This window comes from Xiphias gladius, chromosome 23 (assembly GCF_016859285.1).
Source record: "Xiphias gladius isolate SHS-SW01 ecotype Sanya breed wild chromosome 23, ASM1685928v1, whole genome shotgun sequence".
Lineage (NCBI taxonomy): Eukaryota > Metazoa > Chordata > Actinopteri > Istiophoriformes > Xiphiidae > Xiphias > Xiphias gladius.
The window spans coordinates 18629515-18654644 of NC_053422.1; the positions used below are offsets into that span (position 1 = coordinate 18629515).

At 41.8% G+C, this 25130-nt stretch overlaps 1 protein-coding gene across 6 annotated transcripts in view; it reads right to left on the reverse strand.

Annotated features, from left to right (window-relative positions):
• Positions 1–25130, reverse strand: part of nlgn3a (neuroligin 3a) — a 90834-nt gene that overhangs the window by 24481 nt on the left and 41223 nt on the right. For 3 of the 6 annotated variants that reach the window (XM_040119945.1, XM_040119943.1, XM_040119944.1), the window contains 2 exons: positions 14269–14454; positions 8356–8375 (listed from right to left, as the gene is read on the reverse strand). In XM_040119945.1, coding sequence (XP_039975879.1) covers positions 8356–8375; positions 14269–14454 — 206 coding nt within the window. The remainder of the gene's footprint in view (positions 1–8355; positions 8376–14268; positions 14455–25130) is intronic. The other 3 variants (XM_040119942.1, XM_040119941.1, XM_040119940.1) reach the window with 1 other exon arrangement.

A 25130-nucleotide genomic window follows, 5' to 3' on the forward strand; every position in this document is an offset into this window, starting at 1 on the left:
GGGCCTTAAAGGTCAAAGGTAACATTTTTTCCACAAAAATTATTTTAATTTCAATTACTTTTATATTTTTTAAATGTTTGAAATTATTAGAGGGGAATGAAAATTGTTTGACAACATTCACGATCTGAGCATTATCTTATTCTTTCTTTTCTGCTGTCATTGCATTATACTGGTAGGTATATAGGGCATGTGGGTTAGGTGGGTACTGACATTGGGTCTTATACAATTTATTGCGATAGGCTTTTTTCACAGCAGACATTTTGACACAAAACAGTAGGAAAAACACTTGTAAATAACAAATTTAATGATGACTGAATTAATTTAGCTGCTTCGGTTTCAGAGTCCTGGTATTATGCATACTGGCCCACTGTCACACTGCTGTAAATAGGCCTATTGTCGGGTGTTGGTTTTCCTATAGCAAAGGTCTACAAACAAGATGTTTGCATATTTTGTTTAGTTTTAATGAAAATGTATGGAGCTATTTAATTATAAAGTGCTCACTCTTTATATAAATACTTGCAAATATCCTTTATTTTACCTAATTTGTACTGACAGTATATGGGCCATTGATGACATACAGGCCAACTGTCTTCATTGACGGGCAGATGAGACGTCCTTAAAGTGCTATGGATGAGCCCTTAACAGTTACTGAAGTAAACATATCAAAAAATCCATGTCCACTGACAAATACTGATGAAAACAATTGATAGATTCAGAAAGAGCTAGTAAGGGGACCCTGAGTTGGGGTTGTTTTGTCAGCCAGTAGGCTATAGTTTTTTATATTTATTGCATTTGATTTCAATAACTTAATTTAAAAAAACTCAATTTTAATGTATTTCTACTGATATGCAATATTTTATTTTCATTTAAATGTGAAAAATAGCAGTGGATAATAAAATCAGCTATTACAGTATGTAATTATTGGTCATATTGATATTAATTGTGATATAGTACATTGAAAGACTACACTGAGACACTGTTTAGAAATAAAAGAGCCAGACATGAATATTTGTTATGTAGCAAATTAAATACCTGACAAATCAAGGTACTTCATCAAATGGATGCAAAAATTATATAAAAATCGAATTGGACAGAAAGTTACCCTGCTTTTTTGAATTGCAAAATTGCATCTCTGACAGTTTGTCTCTCAGTTTGTCTATCATTATATTCCCCATCCCTAATTTAAAAGATGCAAGACATATAAATGTGTCTACCTTGTCTTATTCAGAAGGCTTCTTATCTTTAAAAAAGGTTTTGCACATGGGGGCACTGACTTATTGTCATGGTCGTCTTATATTTGGCCAATAAAGTATTATTATTCAAGTGTGCATTTTTTCGTATTCTGTGTACACTACTCCCGAGTACATTTCCACATGACAGCAGTGTCTACAGTTGTTGTCATTTACTGTAAATAGCTTGGAGCATATCAGTTCTACCACACATTGATTTCTGTCAGTCTCCCCCCATGTCGCAGTGCACTTTGTTTGCCTGCATTTCTGCATGGCGAACGTTTGCAATTGGCCTGCGTTAATTCAATGAAGTACTTCCATGGCAACATGTTTTCCTGTTTGCATTTTAATCAAACATGGGCCACCCTTTTTCAGCCAGGGATGCGTTTTGGCTTTTGACGGGGGTGCACTGTTTTTGGCTCTGATCTGTAGCTGTTCCCATGAACACCATCAGATATTCACAGTGCCATCTCTGATGTCGCAGCTTTCCATCCTCCTCGCCAGCTTCATCAGTTTTGACACAGAGTAACAGACTTGTGCTTTGGGTCCCTGACAAATTACGGCAGCACAATCTACACTGTTCGAATAATTTAACACCATACTGCTTGGGGGAAATTTGGAAAAAAAAAGAAACAACAACAAAAAAGAAAACGAAAAAGAAAAAACAAAACAAAATAAAGAAAAAACTAAGAAACCAGACTAACCCTTTCTCTCTTCAGGGTTTGAAGCATAAGGCATCATCCATCTGTCCTCTGGGATTTTGTAATCTCGTATCTTTCTGTATCTCAAGTGAGGAGCATGTTTTGGTATCACTGAGTCTTGTGGCTGTCACAATGTAGACCTAAGGTACCCATACACCCCCTGTCTTTCCCAGGAGCTCAGGGTCAGAGGTCAAGATGGGCTGGATAGGTAGTTGATCCACAGAGGGAAGGTTTATTCCATAGAGCTCTTTAATAGGGACCAGAGGGAGAGGAGGGGTAGCAGAGGCTGGTAGGGCTGTAGCACAGTGGCGCTGTTTCCCATCGAGTCTGCCTCTGCTCTCCTAATGAGCATTCTATTAGCAGCTAGGGGATGGATTTAGGCAGTTAGGCATACGGAGAGGGCTGGCTAACAATGCAAGTGGTTAGCTAAACAGCTGTTCTCTCTCTGCTGCCACCTCCCATCTCTGGCTAATGAAGCCCCCACCGATGAGCAGGAGTCCCGGGACATGCTGGAGAAAGCCACAGATACCCAGACAAGGATTCTCAGTTACTCACAGGCCTCATAAAAAGTCTGTGTGGAAGATAGCTTCACCGATAGGACAAGCAAGGCTCCAATTAGATAATGGCTCTAAGGAGAACCCTAAGAATAGCACACTGGGCAAGCACAGGCATTTTTATGAGCAGTCTGTGCTGCTCTGAGTTTGGAAAGTAAACATGCCTTTGCATTGTTTTCCCAAGTGGAAACCTGCATGATGCCTTTCATAATGGGTAATAAACAAATCACTGCAAGGATTTTTGTGAAATGTTGCATTGCTATATATCATTATCCACTACAGTGTGAGTAGTGTTAACAGTGTTGCACATCGATCAAGATTAGTGGCATGCCATATGGATTTGTGAACATCTGAATTACTGTGGAGGATGCATGTTCTCCAAACAGCCTTCACTTAAACAAGGACAAATGATTCAGGAGTGATGCCTAATTTTCATTTTTATAAAAACACGACGTTGCATTATGTTTGGCTATAAAAGCAGTATTTTTTCAGTTAAACACTGAGTCTGTCAAAGTCTTGACTGTCTGCTGAATCCTGGGTCACCTTCTAATGATACATGGGTTAAGATTTACTCTGCATGTATTCTGTTTTTTCCTTTGTTGAGCAGTCACTTTAGCTCTCCAGGTTGCTGCTTGCTTTAAATGGAAAGCAAGCTCAGGTGGGAGGTGTCCAGATTCTCAAAGTCTACACATATATTTTGCAGCTATTAGCCAGGTGTGATTAGGTGTAAAAAAAAAAGGGCAGATTTTTGAGCACTGTGCAATTTCTTTTCTGTTCCTTCTTTATACAGCTACTTCTGCCACTGTGTTGAATACTAAACTGCTCATCATGAACAGCTTTGAGGAAAAACTTTCGTTTTAGTGTTTGCTTTGATCTGCATTTGTTTGCTCATGGATAACGTAGGTGTTGCACTGGGAGTTTCGTCTTTTCATCTAACAGATAGAAGCCTCACTGGTTTCTGATACACTACATTGCTGCTCATCACTTCCTCAGCACTTCCTGCAACTGCTTCACAATAAAAGCCTTCCAGCTGCTCAGGGATCAAATTCAATTTTCTAGCCGAAACCCTTTTTTGGTTGCTTGATTGCTGTATCAATCTGTATCAATCTCATGAGTCTGTTTTCTTCTGAAATCATGTGATGAAATCATGACCAAAACACTTACAGTATATGCTGACTAACTCAATTAACTAAACTCAAACTAAAATAACTTTCTGCAAACATTCTCTATTTTCGCAATAATTATTACAAAATGACATAATTCTTTCCATGAAAGTTTCTGGAAAATAAGGGGTTTTCCAGCAGGAAAGGGCTGTTTCAAAGCCCTCTCCCCGCTGAAAGAAATAAAATTGTGGTGGAGAGGTTGGCCACTTTGGACTGATCTTGTAATATTGTTAATGCTGTACACATTGGGCATTTTTGGTTTATTTCTTTGTAGACAGATGATAGTGAATTTTTTTATTTGAAGGGAAAAACAGTAACCCCAGAGCAGCACATTATTTTTCCTGTTTATAATCCCACACCTCTCTATGTCAGACAGCTTCTCACCCCACCTTCAATTTAGCTAGATCTGAATGACTTGCTGTAACATGTGGTTGGATGATATGTTGTACAAGCTAGTTTGTTAAAAGCATGAAGAAGCCTGCGATTAATACTTAATTTGTAACATGCAGATGCTAGTCTGTAGCAATAGGTAAATGCATCAAGTTGTGAAAATGCACATATTGTTCTCTAACAGTTGCATTCGATTTGGTGAGTCACTCTCTTTTACCACTGAAAAGGATCTATAGCTTTACTGTATGTTACATCTCTAAGCTAAAAATCTATTGCAGTCTTGCAGGCCTGAGAGCTATAGATTTGGTCTTTTTGTCAGGTTACACAATGTTGGCCCTTTATAGTAGAGGTTTCTACTTGTCAGCATGTTTGCTGAAGTTCCTCTCATTGGGGATTTCATTGTGCTCAGACTATGCAAATTTTCACAGCTAAGGCTAATGCATTTGCACTGCCCAGATTTGAACGTCTTGGTAGGCACGCTACAGCTTGTGACTACATGTGCACATGTTTGCACACACACACACACACACACACACACACACACACACACACACACACACACACACACACACACACACACACACACACACACACACACACACACACACACACACCGTTCAGACAGTTAAAATATACACTTACAATGCATTTTGTTAGTGATAGGGATCCAGATGGCTTAGTTGAATACCATTCTCTGTATCACATTGTCATAGGCTCTCAGCAAGCAAATCACAGTAGCTTAGTCCTACAGCAAAAGTAATTGGACTGATTTTTTTCAAATGCAACACTTCTTATCACACATTGAAAAAAAAACTATTTCCATTCCAAATAATTCCGTCGGTAAACACAGACTGTAGCAAACAGGCTCTATATAAAGAGAAGCATACAGTACCTTGAATGCCTATAATCATGCAGTAAACAAGAATTTGTGGAAAGTGGTTATACCAGAATTTGGTGTTATACAAAGTTATACATTTCCTGTTTCAAAAAGAATTTGGAAGTTTCAAAAACATCACCCGATAAAGTTTGAAACACCTGGTAATGTCCCCTTCCCGCTGCAGAAGATGTAGTATATTCTGGAAATCACGGGTTATGCAAACCTGTGAAATGGATGAGGAATGCGATGGTGCTCTCAATCATGGCGTGGCTTCAAAGCAGCTCCACAGTATTTGTTTGTTATTCATGCAGAGACATTGAGTGCTTTTCTCTCAGCAGAGATAAACAGATGTACGGACACTGAAGGGCTGACCTAGCTAGCCGCAGAGGTGAGCTGTCAGCAACAACAAGCGAACAGAGAGTGCTTGTGGTCATCACTAAAGGGCAAAGTTCAGCTAATTACACCCTAGTTGTTCATCTGGCAGACAAACACGGAAACAACAATCTATTTAACAACACACGGTTCAACATCTAGCCTGCCGTGTTGCCTGGTTTGGAATGCCTAATGAATAAAAACTTACGCAGTGACGGGTAAAAAAAAATAATTAAAATAAATAAAAATGTGCAGTGACGAAGACAATAAGAGAGAAAAGACTGCAAAAGAAAAGATGGATGGACATACTGAAATGTGAAAATAGTGTAAGGCAAACTAGTGAGTTGTGGCAGAATTTGGGCCAATATGTGTGGAACAAGAGGAAATAAAGGGAGGGTGAGAGGAAGAGAGAGACAGAGAAGGTGTGAGAAGAGGAGGGAGGTCAGTGGAGATGTGGAGATGGGCGGAGGAGGAGGGGGAGAGATGAGCCCCCAGTGCTCAGCTGTCAGTGCTTCCTCTGCAGGTGGGGCAGGAGGAGTGCCAAGTCCCTCTCTCCCACTCACACAGACACCCATGCATCACTTTATAATGGATGCTTTACATTGGTGCCAGAGAGAGAAAGAGTGAGGCAGAGAGAGGGAGACATGGTGAGAAGACGAAAGAGAGACATGGGGGAGGGCGGGTATTGGAAAAAGAAAGAAACTGCTATGAGGGACAGGGAAAAGGAGCTGTAGAAAATGCTTAAGAGATTAAGGCAGCGGAGTCGAGGCAAGTGTAGTGGGGAAATGGACAGACAGAGAGACAGACAGACAGACAGACAGACAGAAACTTCCATTAAGTCATTATAGTAATCAAGAGAGGAAACGGACCAGACAGTCTGGGAGCAATATGATGCAGCTATGGGTTTAATTGATCTAAAGTCCAACATGATCAAACAATGGCAGGGCACAGCCAGGAGCTGCACCCACCGTTCCCTGTCCACCATAACTGACTGTCACTGTCCATTAGGAGGTGTATGAGTGTGCCCTTGACAATGATTTATCAAGAAGGATTCATAGACAGCATCTACCTGAACTAATGCCTTGCCAGCGTCTTTACTGGGGATTGTGGGCCATCAACAGATGACATATTCCGTAGTCACCTCGTTCATCAGCTACGATTAGATTCCAAAAGCAATCTCAGCGATACATCACCAGATGGGTCTCATTGTATTGTCTTGGAGAATATTGCTGAGACAGCCCATGTGTGCCACATGTCGCTCAAGCTGTCGAGGCCCATTGGTACAGTTGTGGATCTGGGGCTACAGGTATATGCAACGCACTGAGCTATTACCCTCGTTGATGGAGGCATGGATTTACTAAAGTACTCAATTATCCCCTGCGTCTTTCTCCGACCTGCTGTTTGGCTCTTTACCACCTATAACTCCATGCTTTATAGGCTCAACTACCTGCTGCAAGCAGAGACAGACTGATGGCTGGACTACCTGAATGAACTGCCTTTGCTGTTTTCAGGCCATTTGTCAATTCCTCATTCCTCCGCTCTCTTCTGGCTAGGGATAGGTAAAGCTGTTTCCCTCTGATGGACAGCCCAGCTGGATATTATTTTCTAGAGTGTTACCTCAAACTTGCTATCTGACCTCAGTGGAGTCATCTTTACCCTAATAACACCCCTCCCAGCTCAAATTATTCTGCATGGCCTCCTTTTTTCTTCTCCTTAATACAACTTTGGCTTCATTTTCTCTTCCCATCGCTGAGAAGTGAAGAGAAAAAACCTATTTCCTGCCTAAAATAGGCCATATCCAAGTTCAAAAGAGAGTATTACCTTTTAGTTGGTGGGTAATCCTCTATCTTTGTTTTGCAAAAATAAAGCAATTGTCCTCTGCTATACAAGCCAAAGATACTGCCATTGAAAGAATGACGAAAAAATGCCACATAGGCCTTTTTTTAAAATCACTTTGCTTTTCCCACACAATGAAGGCCACAGTATATGGCAAACAACAAAGCTGAGTAGGCAGCCTAAATAAATACAAGCATTCTTTCTCCACAGAGATAGCATCCCCCTGGTTTAATTATCGCTCTTGTCAATCGAGGTGGAAGAATATGGCACCTGACAAGGCGCGTCCCCATTCTCTCATCTCGCATGGGCCTTTCTCACACCCTGAGATGCACCGACACCCTTCAGCAAAGAGCCAAATCAAACCCTGAGATGGAGGCACCTGCCCCAAACACCCAGGTAACTTTACAGTGTCGAGTTGCTGAATGCCTTTGACACCTCAGAAATGGGGTCTATTCAACTTCGACAATTGTCCCTGGTTTTTCTCAAGCACAAGGCATTTGCACAACAATGACAGCTGCTTCTTGTATGAATAACATCCCCGGGATGTGGTTATGCAGCTATCTTTCCCAGTGACTCCAATTCATATTCCAGCTCTTGCAAGGTGCCTTTATTCAATGCTTAAACTCCAGAGGCGATGGATGAAAGGATGCCTGAGCCCACAAAAATGAGGTTGACACTGACGATGGCTGGATTGCATCTGAAGATCTGCACAGTGAGAGCTCAGTACAGGGACATTATGGAGTTGGGGTATGCAGGCCTGTAAGGCCATTCCACAAGGAAAATCTCCCATGGGTCTCGTTTCAGCGAGGAAACCCACACGTTATTTTCAAAGGTCATAGCCAGATGTAAAATTACAGCTAAAGCAGTAATGTAGTGTAACACTCACAGACTCTTCATCTATATGGCCCGTTGGCCTCTTTCTCCAATCTCTAAGATAGGGTCATTTGGAGCAGCATTTGTATTAGCCTTAGAATATGTTTCAATATTTGAAGATACAGCAACGAATGAGTGCACAAGTTCTCAAGTGAAACAAATCTTTGCAATTCCCAGCAGCAGCAGTACAACAGACTCTGTGTCGTTCCCTCTAAGGATAACTACAAGCCTGCATGTACATGGTAAGTGATTGTCAGACTAGAGGTTAGGTGCTCATGGCAATGCAGGCTTTGAATCCCACAACGGGGGCACTGTATCAGCAAGATTGACAGAGGCAGATTGATTCCAGCTCCAATAAACAGTGTTGTCAGTCTTATTTCCTTCCTCTATAGGTCCACGAGTTAAATAAATGCCAGAGACAGCACAGTACTCATTTGCACAGATTGTGCAGTGACATCACCAGAGGGCCCAGACAAGACCTTACAAGGCGGTCTGCTCCCTAACCTTCCTCTGCTGTAGGTGAAGTCATGCAGGTGGAGTCACTCTGAATGTCATTAATCCTCCAAATGTTGAGCATTTCCAATATAATTATTTCAATGATTAAGAATAACTTACCCCTGCATGAAGGATGTAGTGTAGAAAGTAACACATGTTTAGGACTCCAACTAATCCTTATTATTATTATTGATTAATCTGTCCATCAAATATAAGAAAATACTAAAAAAAAAAAGTTGACATATTCAGATTGCTCGTTTTTTGTCTGAATAACCATTTCTACACCTGGGATCAGTGAATCTATTTGTAATTTTTGCTTAAAAAAATGGCTAATTGTGTCAGTTCTTGACATTTCAGCTCTACACACATGTTGTAAACATTATATGTACATAGTGCTTTAAACATTATCGGTACTGCAGTGCTCACAGTAATGTGCACTAACACTGCTTTGTATGAAACAATGTACTGTATGTATATACAGAATCATGTGTGTCTACAGTATCCTACTTATGAAACTATGGAGAAAAAGGACATAACTTACCAAAAAATAACAACAGACTAAAATAAATAAAAAATGACCAAGTTAAATACACTCTACTTTATCTTCCCCAGTAATCGAGGTATGAGGGATGAAACATAGAAATGTGTTTATTAATCCTTCTTTGATGCATGACTTTCACCTGCTGAACCAGATCCATCAGACTTGGCTGTATCTGAAAACTGCTTCTCTGGTGTTTTTACACAAATGTGTTTCGCAGGTCAATGTGATAGTGAAGCAAATTTTGGATTAATGAAGCAATTGATACGATATGATGAAAAAAAAAATCATATTTCACAATTTAATCAGCATGATTTTTTTTAATTAATTTTTTTTGAAGTCCAGTTAGAGATGTTCATATTATAAAATTTTTAACCAAAAGCCACTATTTAATTTGTTACAATTTATTATTATTATCATTTTTTATTGTTGTTGTTGTTGTTGCTGCTACTTACTTGTTGCCTCTGTGTATCATTATCATTTCTAGATAGACACAGGAGGGAGTCTGGTGTCTTACACGGGGAGGGTGGTGGTGGGGATAAAAGGTGTTTTAACAGAAATAACAAAACTGTAATGAGTGTTACTTGGTGTAGCTTATGATTGAAAGACTGACCAGTACAGATGTTTCGAAAAACAAAAAACACAAAACAAACTCAGACCAGCCCAAATTCAGTGATAAATGTTGATGTATTTGTGATACATATTATAAGGTTAATCAAATCCATCTAAACATTGTCTGTTTATTAAATTAAGTATTTATCAAGTTAAAATGTTAGACCAAATGTATCCAATGGATCACATTTTCATCAAGTCATTTTATCATTTAATTTACTAATCCTCTAATAAGCACGGATGTAAATTTCTGTGTTATAATGTACAGTAATAAGTTACTGCTACATTCACGAAGATGTGTGTGTCATTTTACTTTAGGTTATTAAAGTATTTCTTTGCCAGCCATTTCTTCGCCCTCAGATGATTCACCGACTGTACATACTTGACCTTACTTGATCATAAAAGACTGTTGGTAGTTTGTGTCTCGGCGTAATCATTACATCACAATCAAGTCACTCTAACAGAAGCCCTAGTTTGTCACCCAATCAGCTGAAGGAAATGGGACAGTAATACATCAGCTACTATGACTTTTAAGTCACATCCTTTCCAAGACTACATGAATCATAAATTCTCGTCAGGAAATCCACAGCACGTACTTCACTATGAAGAGCAGCCATTAATAAAGTTAATATTTCAGATTTGATTTGAGAAAAAAGTCCTGCCACGCCATGTGATTTTTTTCAATCTCTCAGATCCTCTATGTCTACACATACCACAATGCCTTCCTTCACTTAATCACCTTCTATGCCATCCTTCACACTAAATGGATTCAAAAACTTGTTACCCCTTCCTGAAAACTGAGTAACTGTCACACTGCCCTCTTCATACTCATGGTTCAAGGGGTTTCAGTGTTTGCTAGATGGTGTCTTGCATTAAAAAGCCTTGGTACTCATTGCACCGCTGTAATAAAACCCAAGCATTTAACATGCACATTTATGGTCCTCAATAACCCAGAAGTCTTAATAAAAATGAAAGCTGACATTGGCATGAAGGATCCTCCACACTAGCTGTCTTTAATGTCCAAGACGTTCCATTAAAAGGGGAGCACTTCCTCAGAAGCGGAGCTTTTATCCTGATTGCTTACAGGAAGAGAGGGGAAAAAAAGGAAACCGAATGACCTTCAGCGCCTCTACAACTAGCCCTTCCCTCATGTGTGCTTCCTGGATAGACATCCCTACTTGCACATACATGGACAGCTGGGAGACGCACACTGATGCAGGTCCGTGTGTAGACACAGTATTGCTCTAGGTTGCGTACTGTGAAACACACATAAACTCTCCTATACACATATGTACAAATACATGTGAATCATTGGCTACTTGCTATTCTGTTGACGCACAGAGAAAGCCATAGCACTTTTTATATCATAATGATTATTAGGAGATAGGGGAAAAGCCAAATCTGCATGTTCAATTAATGCCTCTGCGATGCCAGATAGATAATACGTGGGACTGGCTAATGTCCTTGCTTCTGAACTTCTTGTGCCGTTCTCTGTTTGAAGCTGGAGAAAAAGAAGATGGGGACAGAGATTTCCCTCTGTGGGAACACAACTGTTGAGCTACATTTAATAAGCTGGTCAAAAACACTCTCCTGCCGAGAGAGACTGTGCTTTTAATGACCATTCTGCTTCCAAAGTCTCAGATGTGCGGCTAGATTGCTTGCCACATAGCAGACAAGGCAGCCATCTTATTAATAGCAACGCACCACACATGCTGCAGACTAGGGAGCAGAAACCCAGAGAGGCAGAGAGGGAGAGAGACACACTGGCACGTGGAGAAAAAGCATGTGTCCCTTGCATCCTTTTACTGTCTGTGAAGGCAGGGAGACAGATGGGTGCAGTGAGGAGGAGATTAGATGGAGGAGGCAGGGCACGGACCGGGCTCTAAAAAATCCAGCCCTCACGAGAGGGCGTCCAGGCTAGCCTCCACGCAGGGCAGAAGGGGGAGGCTCAGTGATGGATGTACCCTGTGACTGGAGCCCTCAGCACGCCCACATGGAGACGCCACCAAGGCCAGGCCAGAGGAGCAGGCAATCAAAGAGAGAGGCCGAAGGGCTAGGATGATATAGGAGGATCCAGCTTATTAAATAGGCTTCGAGAGGAGCCTGGAGCATCTGAAGTAAGTTGTCACTCTGCCACCAACAGGCATAAAAGGAGTCTCTGTTAGATGGAAAGTCTATGCACTGTAGGCAGTGATGACAGTCTGTGTACAGTAAGAGAGGGAATACTGTCATTAAATACACAGACACACCAGGGAGCTCCAGAACAGTGTGTCATTGTTGATTTACTTTCTCTTTTTTACCTGGGCCTCGCTTTCCTACATCTGAGCAGCAGGTGAAGGAAAATGTTTTTGCATCTGTGTACATGTAGAAATGTGAACTCCATCCCATGTTATAATAGCCCACCTTATTCGACACCAGAGTTCACGCACGCCACATTCAATGTGATTTCATTTTCAATTTAATGTTCATTTGTGAGCATTTGTGAGCATTTGTTTTTGTGAAAAAGTCAAATCAGGAGATGAGGGAGGAGCCATGATAAATTGTTTACAATTTTGTTTCCTGGCTTAATTTCCATTCAGGGTGCAGAGTAGGAAACTCAATATAAGGCGGTTTTCCTGAGATGCAGTCTGCTAACATGGATAGGAAATCATTACACAAATCCATTACTAGAGGCCACCTGAAACCAGGTGTGTACATGCCACAGTGTATAATTCATTTGATTATAGATTTTTACTTCAATTTTCACCGCTATGCGGATCTAGACACTTTGATTCCTTTCTTGTTTACTGTGTTATCTTGGCAACAAGAACATGCTACCAGCTTTCACTCCAACAGTTCAGACTATAGGAGAGGAGGGGCAGAGTACAGAGGAGGTTGTGAAAGCAGGTGCAAAAAGACATTTCTTCACTTGAATTTCCTGTCACATCCTGCAGCCCACTCCAGTCCTAAACTTTATATAATTACAACAATCTGCGCTTCGAGAGAGACTGTGTGAAATCTGATTGCCATTGGTAACATTCACAGCAAGAATCCTGGCGTGATAGAAGGCTTCCTGTTTCAATTTCCTAGGATCCCTCAAGTTTTACTCTTTTTTTTTTTTATCCCATCAGTGGGGCATACATTTCCATTCAGGGGAAAAAACAGACCTGGTAATATCCAATTTACTGGAGGCAGAGGAGATAGTTTTCACTGGCAGTATAATAACATGCTACATGGAGTGTAGCATTATGGAGTATGAATAAAAACGCCATTTATGATAAAAATTCAATTGAAAAGCAGTCATCAGTCATTGGAGGAAATCAAGGCAATTAGTAACACTTTAATGCAAATTGGAGAACGCAAAACAAATCACAAATCCCTGTTGCTGTAATGGAGCCCAGGGAAGAGCAGCTCAAATGACCTCTTTCAAATGCACGTTGATCTACTAATCAAAAAAACAAGAACAAAGATTTTACTCAGCCTAGTGTCAAGAAGAAGAATTGTGTGTTTGTATTAGTGAGTGTTAGTGTGTGTGGTGTTTGCGGCTATGCTACTTAATAGTTTCCTGACCAAGACATTGCCTAAGACCAATTCTTTCTTAACGCAAGAGTGATTTCTTTAATGCAGTTCACTTCCATGTAATGTACAGTAAAAGCCCTGTAAAATATTTCCAGCCATGTGTGTCCAAAGCAGAATGTTTGTGGCTTGTTGACATGTTCACAAGCAGGTTATGTGAGTTGTGAATGTAAAGATTTCTCATTTGGAAAATTACCACGACATAAGCAATGTGGAAAAACATCAACATTGCTATACAAGAACATCGCAATATCCTGATAGCCTGTTGTGTACACAACGCTGCTATCAATTACATGCAAGAAAACAGCCAGCTTTTAAATGGATGGACAAAAACATGAATGACTGTGATAATTCCAGGTTATGGATTATGCAAGTGTCCCATTGGCTCTGCAGGCTGCCGTTGGAGGCTGACATTCATGGCTGGTGCTCAAAGCAACAGTTCAGTCGCATGAGCCAAAGCACTTCCTGCAAGAACTTATGTATAAGCAGTGGGGCTCCATCTGCATTCAATGATACATTAGAGGAGCATGAGTATGAGGAATGTTTATAGCATGTCCAGGGTAAGCGTGGACGCTGCATTTAGTATTAAAGACATGGAAAACATGGGTAGTAAATCATCATGAAGTAGCATTAAGGTAGCCAGCAGATAAACAACAGTGCGTACAAAGAGAACAGTGTGAGTGCGTATGTGTCATTTAGCATGACTGTGGCTGCCGCTAAAAAGCTCTCCCTGGTACACCCTGTCCCTTTTATCTTGCTTACAAAGACACATTATACCTGCGTGTTTATTTCCGACTAAAATGACTATAGCAAACCAGCAGAGTGCGTCGAGACTCATATGTGGTTTGAAATCTGCTGTGGAGTTTCAATTTCCCAATGGGAATGAACGTCACAGTAATTTAAAGGCAAACACCTGCCTGTTAAACATTCACCATGCTGCACAGTACAGTGGAATACATTACTCAATAACTTGTGACCTGCCTCGCCAGTTTCTAATATCAAGCAGCCTGCACACCAGCAGGCATGAGATCCACAACTGTATCACCCATCCCCCCTTCCATGCTGTGCTGTACCTTCAGAGTGGTGGGAGAGGGTGAGCAGGCTGACGCAGGAGGCTCCGATCCCAGAACCGAACACAGTGATGCGGTTGGAGTCTCCGCCGAAGAAGCCGATGTTCTCGCTGATCCACCTTAAAGCCTGGATCTGGTCCAGGAGCCCATAGTTCCCTTTAGCAGCCTGATCACCAGTACTGAGGAAGCCTGCAACACATACAGGGATTAAGAGATTAAAAACTCACACAGAGAAAGCTAATCAAATATATAATATCGTTTTACATAGTGAAATGAGCCTCGGACCAAAATAGATAAGTAGGTAGTCTGCAACTTGCACATGCAGTATGTATACAGCTATTTATTTTCCACGTGCACCTGTAACACAAAATATGATCTGCAATGGCTAACCCCACCCGGATTTTGTCAGATGAACCATCACAACAGGTTAAATCATGACTTATTAGATGACGGAGTTGTTGGTAAAATAGGAGTGTGTGTGACCACATATCATCTGCCCCTCATGGGAAATCAATGGCATGTCTCCCCAGGTGTACACCTATCATCAGATATATTGAGCAGTCTTGATGAAAACCTTACGAATCTGTGTAAGCTCCACAGTTAGAGAGAGAAAAAGACGTAATAATAAGATTTACAATCATTTTGACGCTGCAAACACCTCTATATGGATTGCGACCTCATTATATTTCCTATCAGAGTAATGATCTTACTCTGACAGTGTCTGGATTCTCTCTCACACTCTGTAGTTCCACATACTTTCAGTCTAAACATTCACAACAGGCAGTATCCGGGCACCTATTCCTCTGTGCCTGTGTAATCTGCTATATGATGCCTGAATTGGACAGTGAGCCTCTCCTGGGTACATCAGAGCTCATGTTTAACACACCACCCTCTCCCAGGTGCTCTCCAGGGCCTAAGCCCTGCTGAATGATGGGTAATCGAGAGTCGCGGGAGCAGATCAAAGGCAAGCAATCCCTGAAGTCCCCATGGTGGACTCAGTGTCCATCAAACCCCTGCACATGCATATGAGGTGACAGCTAGGAGACATGCGTGGAAACCAAGACCCTTCTCTCTTTAGCGGCAATTTCGGCAAACACTTCACAAGCAAGAAATGTGTTTTTGGTGAATGTTCGCAAGCCTCCAGTGCTGGTCTTTCAGCATTGTTCTAACATCTATTTCATGGTCTATGCCTCCATGTAATGATGAGCTCTCTGTGTTTAAGTCCTAAGGGGGGAAAGGGAATAGTTTTGATATCAGCAATGGGAAAAAAAAAAAGAAAAAAAAAATCAAATCTGTGTTTTTTTTTACTCTGGTCAGCACAGCGATGCTCTCTGTAGATACAAAGATTAGAAAGCAGTTGCTCCAGGCTCATTAACTTTATGGTATGTATGTACAAAAAAGGATGCATGTCTGCCAATGCCTATTATTTCCTCTTTGTACGACTTTGTACGACTAGAGACTATAGAGGGCACAACCTCTTGCCCCACCCCCAACAGCACACCCGCCTCGCCCTGGGTGCTTGTTGGCAGCAATAAAGAGGGTGGGCAGGGGAAAGGCCAGGCCTGATCATCGATAGGAGAGAGGCGGTGGCACAGGAAGCAAAGCAGGAGACAAATGGATCAACAGATGGTCTCCTTCAGACGCATCCCTGAGGATGACAGAGCAGCAGGGCACATGCAGAGAGAGAGCGAAAGAGACAGGCAGAGGAACAGAGACAGACACAGACAGAGAGGAGAAAGGAAGACTCCAGTTGGAGAGCTTTTCCTCTTTTCCTTTTTCTCTTGAGGGCTGAACCTCGTGTTCCAACACAACTAAAGGACAACAGCTTTTACAACCCTCGCCCGGGTGCTGTGGGGAGAGAGGAGACGTGACTCTCCCAGAATAACCCTCATTTGTGAAATGGTTCACACTTCACCAAGTGTATGTCAGATGGGTTAAGAAATGTCAGTACACTGGCATGTAAAAGGGATTCTGTTCAACTGTTGGCCTAATTGAAAAGATATAGTAAACATTATCCATTGGGCACTGTAATATGAAGCCTTACTTATGACAAAATGTAAATCATTAGAGTTGGATCCCCAGCTAGCAGAATAAAACACTGCTCAGTGCTCGAGTCTTTTGTGACTTTTTGTTTATCCACATTGAATCCTCTGCATCTATAAATGAAACTGGTCATTAAAATGTAGACGAGGAATCCAATATCTCAGACAAGACATGCTGCAGGCAGCATTTAAAAATACAGTACATCTAATATAGCTGCTGGTTATGTTTTAATTGGAAAGGTGACAGAAAGTATTTTCTTTGGAAAGCAATTAAGATAGCAAAATAATTGCTTTTATGCATAGTTATTTCTATATTTATATTTATAGCAGTCTGTTGTCTTTATAAATGTGCTCTGAAGGAGTTTGGACTTTTTCGTTTTATGGATATTTCTTTGCGTCCATCACCTATGCATCACCTCTGGCCTTTGGTTCGACTTAAACAATGTAAAGAAAAACATACATAAACATCAACCTAACACACACTCTGATTACCTAAAAAATGCCATAGAATAAATATTAGTATTTTGCTCTATCTTTGGTTTGAGTTATGTAAATTTCTCCCTCCTAACCAGGGATTGGGTTATAGATTTTCAGATCTAGCAGATGATCCCCATCTGATCAGAACTGCGTGGGCTTTGGCTGCACATGAACCGTGAAGTGCAGTGCACTATCTGTTCACAGCTCACACCTACACAGGACCTTGGGATTCTGGGCTGCAGCTCTGTGCTTCAGAACTATTTGGTCAAGCCGGTTATGTGCTTGACAGTGCTGCTCAACCTAACATTCAACTGAGATTCTTAATACAAACTAGGTGCTGTTTTACAATAAGCATTTAATTATGAACGGTAATCACATAATATCCATCTTTGTTAACTGAATTCAAATCAATATGCAAATTTGCTTTTAAATGATCTGAACAATTAACTTTGGCACAAACAGTATACACAATTACAGTCTCCCAGTCAAGTTAATTCAACATTCATAAAATAATCATTAAATGGTAAATAGCTCAAGTTGATCCGATACTTTGAAAGTAAAGTGCGTACAAATTAATTTGAAGTACTTTAATTTTCTCTGTGACATTATTAATCTTGCCTGTTGTGAGTTCTGTAACAAACTGTAGATTAGATGTGGGATATTTTTCAATTCATTCTCCATAACTGGGGCGAAGCCTAAGCCTTATATCTACAGATTGAAAACAAACATAGGTGACGTAAAGAAATATCCATAAAACAAAAAAGTCCAAACACCTTCAGAGTACATTTATAAAGACAACAGACTATAAAATACAAATATAAATATAGAAATAACTATGCATAAAAGCAATTATTTTTCTATCTTAATTGCTTTCCAAAGAAAATACTTTCTGTCACCTTGAATTAATAGAAATGCCCTGAAATTGAACTACGCTGGAGAAAAGGAATCATATAACTGATTTGATTTTTGTATTTATTTAAGATCTGTTTAGGAAACGGGATATATAAGCATCACTTGTGATAGGTCGTGTCACGGTTAAAAAAAAAAAATCCAAATATGGAATCTAACCTGTCTACACATGCTGGGTGAATTAGATGTGGAATCTGCATGAGTATTTTTTATTCACAGCAACCAGGCTGTTTGGATTGATAACAGTGATTCTGTGCTCTTTCTCTGCATGTTAGAACTTTAATTTATCCTGACTGATTACATGGTGTGTTTTTGTATTGTGTCTCAAAGCTGTTCTTCCTTGACAGTGATGTGGTGAACTTCTGCTGTATGAAGGACTGGTATTTTCTCTTTGTGGCAGCACAGAGTCAGAGATTCAGTTCTGATCTCAGTCGGAGTGGCAGCGGTGACCATGGTCTGGTCGCAGCCGGGTCAGCTCGCACCTGTCACCTTGCATCGTCCTTGCAGGATGAAACATTGTGTGTGTGTGTGTAGTACAGCTCCCTCTGTGAGAAACTTTGCTGCCCTTGTCACCTTAACAGGATCAGAGGGTCCGTTAATGTATACAGCATGACAGTGTCCCCCCTCTGCGGCGTTTGAGCTTCAGCCATCCTGCCGGAAGCAGTACGCGAGACCAGGAGATCACTGCTTAAATCTAGGACCTCTCCATTTCCACACATTTTCCCACACCAGCCACAATTATTGCATCACTTGAATATCCAAATTTCCCAAAAAAAGCCAGCGCTGAGCGTGTTGCCACATTCTGCATTCTGTGGCTTGATAATATTTTGTCAATAAGCACACGCCACTATCTCAGTCTAAACTGAGTGTGTCTGTTTCCTCCTGAGCCGCGGCAGTGATTTCCTTTAGCCATGCCTCTCAGCATTGCTATTGCTCTATTGATTATGATTTAAATGTCTGTTTCTTATACGCTGGACTATAACTCACAGTCTAGCGGAAAGAGGTGATGATAATGATCGCTCCGACCCCAGACATCTCTCTTAGCCTGGTCTCCCAGATAATGGAATGTGTGTAAAGTAATGGCGGAGGGTGAGAACGGGGCGAGGAAGGGTGAGGGGGAGGGCAAAAACTCGTTATTGAGCTGAAGAGTGAGCTTACACATGGACAGATGGAGGGAACAAATAGGGAGGTGTAGTGGAAAAGAGAAGGAGGAGGAGCAGAAGGAGGATGGAAATAACATCGGTGACGTAACAGAGGGAAAGATTTTTGGTTTTCTGTTGGATTTGTTCTTGCTTTTACTTCGCCTTTTCCCTATCCCTTTCTCCCTCTCATCCTCTCTCTCTTTGGGGCTGCCGGTTAACAAGGCCGTCTGTGTCCAAACTCTCCTTTGGTACTCCCCCCGTCTCCCTCTTGCCTTCTCCCTCTGTCTTTTCTCCCCTCTTCTCTTCTCTGGGGAAATAAAGGCCCACACAGTCGCAGCCTTGACAGCCTCCCCTAAGAATCCCCCACTACAAAAGAGCTCAAACTTCCCCCCAGCCAGGCCTGGGCTGAATGGGAGCCTCTGGGGTGTGGATGAGAAGCAGAGGAGGAAAGGGGCCACCCTCCACACAGCCACATAAAGGGCCTGTGTGTCAGGCTCATGATGAGCAAGAGACATACCCAAGCGCGTCCATCCTCTGCACAGCAAGTCAGTCCCACAAGATTTATCATTTTCCCGTTTTTTTTTTAATCGGGGGGGGGGGTCCGGGTCAGCTCACTGACATACTCAAAATAAAAATAAAAAATGAAAAGCTGGGTGAAGGGATCGGGGCAGAAGGGGGCATGTGTGTGGACCTGAATGAAGGTGATTGCCGCTTGGATCAGTGTACAGCTCCTGTTTACAGCTCACTGGCCAATAGTATGGCTGGAGCTCTGATCTGAGAGCAGGAGGTCGAGAGAGATAGAGAAACAGAGAGAGAGAGCGAGAGAGCAAGCGAGAAGTGCAGACAAGCGCAAGAAAGCGTCGTTATGGCAGCCTGAACACTGAAGGCCATTTACCCAACACCATATCCTTGTTTCCGGTGGAAAAGAAAATAAAGACTTGGGGAAAAAAAACTTTTTGATTGTCACCCCTACAAATGACTGGTTCCATATGAATGAATATAATATGATTGTAGATTCAAATCGGGAAAAGGACTTTATGTATGAGCCCCTGATTCCTGCTGGCCTCATCACAAATCAATAATTAAAGAAAATATCAGATCGCCTAGAATTACAACAAAGTCACCTGATGTTTCAGGGGCCTGCTCCTCGACTCTGGGAGAGTTCAAACTGAATAATGACACGCTCACTAAACTGCAGGTCTTTGCTGAAAATGTGAACAGACCGATGACTAACAGAAACCTAAATGCTTTGGCTCAAGTATTAGTCTCAGACACTCTGCATCTATCATGACACAGATAGATGCAGAGTGTGCAGCATGAACCAACACTGCTACTATATTGTGCGCTGAAGGGTGGTTGAATAGTCTGGTGCATGATGCTGAAGATAGAGCATCATGCATACTGTGCTGCTTTATACGGACTGAGCCACTCAAATGGAAAATGTGGTTTGTGTGCCACAAAGCACTGAAAAAAACAAACTAACAAAAAAAGAAACAAAATGGCAAGAGGGAAAATCTGCGCCACACAAACACCGAAACCCATCTGACACATATCTGAGGCCCTAAAACCCAGATCTCTAACAGATAGACAAGGGCCTTATTATAGCAGACAGGGATGAAAAACAGACACTGTAAGTCAGAGCTGGTGGTGCACGTTGCAGCTGTTGGTCGTCCTGCATGTGACTTCGGGGATGCTTAATCTGATTGTGTGATGTGTCCCGGTGGTCAGGCGACACTATTCAAGGGCTCTGGCGAACAGCAGCCCTGGCAGCGACTACAAATGAGCAGTTTGCATATGTATGACCCCTGGCATCTGAACGCCACTCAATCAATCACATATCGGCTATAGCCGCTGCTGGCTTTCGGCTTTGTTGCTCCCCTTTGCCTCTCTCCCACCCTCCCTTTACTATCTCTCTCTCTGCTGGTTCTCCCTGTCATGTTTCCTGTCTCCCTGTGCTATCAGTGTCTTTCTCTGTTCTCCATCGTTTTTTCCACTACCTATCACCTTCTTTCTTCTCCGTATCTCTCAACATTTTTCCTTTCAGTGTATATCCAAAGACAGTGGATTCTCAAAGACAGCAAAATGCTTTCACATTAAGGGAAGCTTTGCATCTCACAGCTGGTGCGGAGGCGAACCTGCATGCTCTCACAGAAGGAGAGGGAGAGACTGGTGTTGGAGAGTCCCAACTGTGAGGTTAAGCAGCACTTTGTTTCCACTTGGAGGAACATGCATCGTAGGGAGAAATTTCATGAATAATAATTTGCCTTTACTTTAGTCTGATATTTTAGAAATACCTATTCTTACAGTATATTCACCATCCTTTGTTAAAAAAAAAACAACAAAAAACAACAACATTGCATGCAGGGTGTTCTGTCTCCCTTTTTGGCCCGTGGCTGCACAAGTTCAAAGGCATGGTGTGAAACATGAATTTGAGCCTGGGTGATGTAATTTGAGGGCGTGGTGAGAAAGTTTAGCACCACCCAGCTCAGGGAGGATGGGGAAGTGTGCTGGTGTGATGCGCTGTGATACCACAGAAGAGATCAGAGCCCCCCTTATCAAAGCACATCAATGGAGCAGAGAAGGAGAGAAAGGTCATCATTTAAAGGTTCTTCAAAGCCCAACTCCTCTTCTCCTCAGGTTGGAGGAGCTCTGATAGTTGGCCATAATGAGCTTAGTTTTGGTTGACCCTTCCTAATGAGAACTTGTGAAATAAGCCCAGGCATCCAAGTCTACACCTTTTATTCCTGATACTGTAGTCTTCTTTAATATTGATTTGTAAAACTCTGCCAACTTTGGTTGTACATCAACAGCAGCAATTTAAATTAAGACCTATTTTCCTCAGGTTTAGCACTGTGGTGTGTACTGTATGAGTGATTTTTTATTTGTCTGCAGAAGGGTATAATATTTTTGGCCACAAAAAGTATAGCAGCTGCCAGTGGGGTTGTGCTGTGATTAGGAACTGGCTCCAAATCTACGAGAAGCAAGGATTTGTTAGGAAACCTGCTTTTTGATTCTGCTTATCACATACTGAAAGAAACGTTTGGACCTGCTCCACTTTTGCCTACATTGCTGGTCACGCATATGTCAATGTACCTGTTTAATATGGCAGACCATAATAAACACTCAAAAAGTGTCAAGGATAAGTCCGATGATATTCTGTCTGTCAACAAATGCCACGGAAAGACCAAAATCAGCATTAAATTGATTCTATGTATTTCCTATGGGGCCAAAGCTGGTTATAGCAAATTTTTTTTGCCAATGACCTCCATTGTTGTTCAAAAACTATGAAAAACTCATAAACCAGTCACAATGTGGCACTGGGATACATGTTCCTTCATTACAATGAACACTGACAATAATATTCACTAGTGTACCAAATCCGCAGCAGAAAATAGACCCCTACAAATACAATACTCTTGTTTGAGTAACGTTTGCTAAAAACTAGTGTCCAGCTGTTTTAGGAAATTATTTAGCCTTTTAAAAAAAGGAAAGTATATACTGTACGAGTGACCTCTTCTTAAAGAGTTACATCTTCAGTAGGAACGAACAGGCTTATGCCACAGACGGGGATGGAAAGTCTTGACAAAGTATTGGGAAATAAACTAACACATTGTTGATTTTGGCATTTTCATAGGATTTGTTGTCAATAGCATAAATACAGAATATCACCAGCCTTATCCTTTAAGCTCCTCATAGACAGTACACTGATACAGCAAAATGTAATTACTGCTTAAAAATTATTTAATGCAGGAAACTAAAAAGAATCACCTAAAACCTCATAAGTAATGACAGCAGCAAATAAATCAAATAATAATGGTTTTTGTTTTCTAAATATTTTGGTTTCTATTGAGCTAAAAATATCTGAACCAGGAGGAATAATTTGAAACAGTACAATCTATACCCAAACCTACCAAAGAGCAAAGACAGTTTGTCTTTGGAACAATTAGGAAGTTTATGTGGGTAACTGGTTTGGCTCTGGCCATATGTGCATGAGAGAGTAAATGGGAGTGCCATGGCACTGAGTGTGGGTGAGTACGCAGCCACTGTGTGCATAAGTGAAGAGGTGGGCTTCCAACAGAGTGTGTGTGAGTATTTGTTTGTTTGTCGGTGTGCAGGTGTGGAGCAGCAAGAGCTCGGAGAGGGTGGGGTGGGTGTGTGAGGGGAGAGGGGGGGGTAGGCAGTGCGGTGAGGGAGGTATGGATATTAATCACCAGGAGGAGCATGGTTCTGTGGTGCTGGGCGGAGATGGATGGGGTGTGAGTGCAGTGATGTCACCCTGACAAATGGACCGGCCATGTTGGCTGAGACTCGCACATCGCCTCTCATTTCAATTAGTTCCTCACACAACAACCCACCTAACCCACAATCTGCAGGTTACACTTACACAAACACATACACTTTAGCCACAAACACACCCCCTCCGGTGCCTCAACCCATAGAACAGCTCTCTAATAAGATGCACTGATCTGTAAGAATACAGCTGAGCTCCTTTAATTAATCTAACTCAATTATGACAGCACTTTTGCTTTCAATACTAGCAGCCAGTCACTCATTACCATTCATATTATCAGCAAAGCGCACTGACTAGGTGTACGGCCAGCACACTAACCAGTGGGACCTGGCCATGAGTCTGGGTATGTTTACGATGTAAAGACTGGGCACTGCCCGCGTGTTTTCCCACAATATCGATTTAATGAAGTGCCGGAACGATGGCAATGTGAGCAGCTGCGAGGGCCAATGGTAATACTTTGCATTTACTCTCTGATGTGGAAAAAGCTACAAGATCCGTATCAGCCATCACAGTGAGCAGCAGTTCTGACAAAGTGGGTTCAGGTATAAAAGCTCCTCACTAACTGTTTATAACCTTGTTCTTAAAAGCCTGACACCACTCACTAATGGAACTAGGGTTGATTTTAAAGTGTCTGTCACCTATTATAGAAGTGTTAAACCCTCTTTTCAGAGAACGGATGCTGCTAAGCAGAGGCATTAAGCCTTGTTTGAAACTTCTGCCTGACTTGAGTGAACTTTGGCATTGAAGGACTTCACTATACTATGGACCTCCTTCCTCCAAGCCATCCATGCTGAAGTATTTTTCCATCACCATCTTACTCCTCCTGCACCTTTTCAGTTTCTGCTTCCTCCTCCTTTCGTCTCCATCTGATCTCTGTCTCTCTCCACTGCGATCCTCCTCTTTTTCACACCAGGGGGATGGTGCAAGAGGATCACTTTGGTATAAGCTAGGGCAGCCCGGGCCATGTGAGGCTGAACTGGGCTGTGCAACGCACAGTGGAGCGCTTAGTTGGAGATTTGATCAGAGCCGCCTGGGGCTCCCGCTCCAGTTCCAGCTTAACATCAGTGGTGGGTATCTCCTCATCTGCCCGTGAAAGAATCAGGAGGTTAATACCAACCCTATAGAGATCAACGAGAGGGGGGGCTTATTTGTGCCACATATTTAATTAGACCCCTCCACACCAGCATTTAGCACATTAAAACTACTTTGAAGGTTCCTCAAAGTCTGAAGCTGGAGAAAAACAACAAAGCATGTTCAAAGTTCCATAATTGCTGCTGTTGTGTGAGACAGTTGTGTGTCAATGGAGCAGCCTTTCTGTGAACTATCAAGAGGACATGTTTTCATTATATAATCGAAAGAAGATGTATGACTGGAGTGCCACCTACTAAGCAATCAAATTTGGTGACATGGGAATGTGAATCTGGGGTTGTGTGGTTTGTCAACAATGATAACAAACACCTAACATAGTTAATGTGTCCACTTCGGCAGTTGGATAACTTTCCGGCTCATAGAAACTGAAGCCACCAGGTTTCTACATATGCAGAATTTATTACCTTCAACCTTGTGAGGGTGCTTGGCTTGCTTGGCTTCACATATTCCTTTGTTGATGAAACATGCCTGTTCTCTCACCCCGAGAACAGTGGGAAATGAAAAATGGATGAAAAGCTTTTGAAATATTGCGTATGATTACCATAACACTTCTGCAATAGAGGGGGTGTGCCTGTCATGTATTGTTGCATGTAAAACAAAGGGCATGCACTATACAAAAGACACTTGTACCCATGTCCTACAAAGGACGACAATATTTGCTTTATTTTCTTCACTTTCCATTGATATTGAAGTCCTGTTTCCAGTAAGGGTCTTCACGTTCAAACAGCTGAAGTGATTCCTTTTTCATTTCACTTCGCTGTTCTTCCTTTTAATCTAGCTGCACTATAGGTTCCAGCAACAACAAAAAGGTGAGACCTCGCTTTCTGTTTCATCTCGGTCTCCTGCGATCCCCAG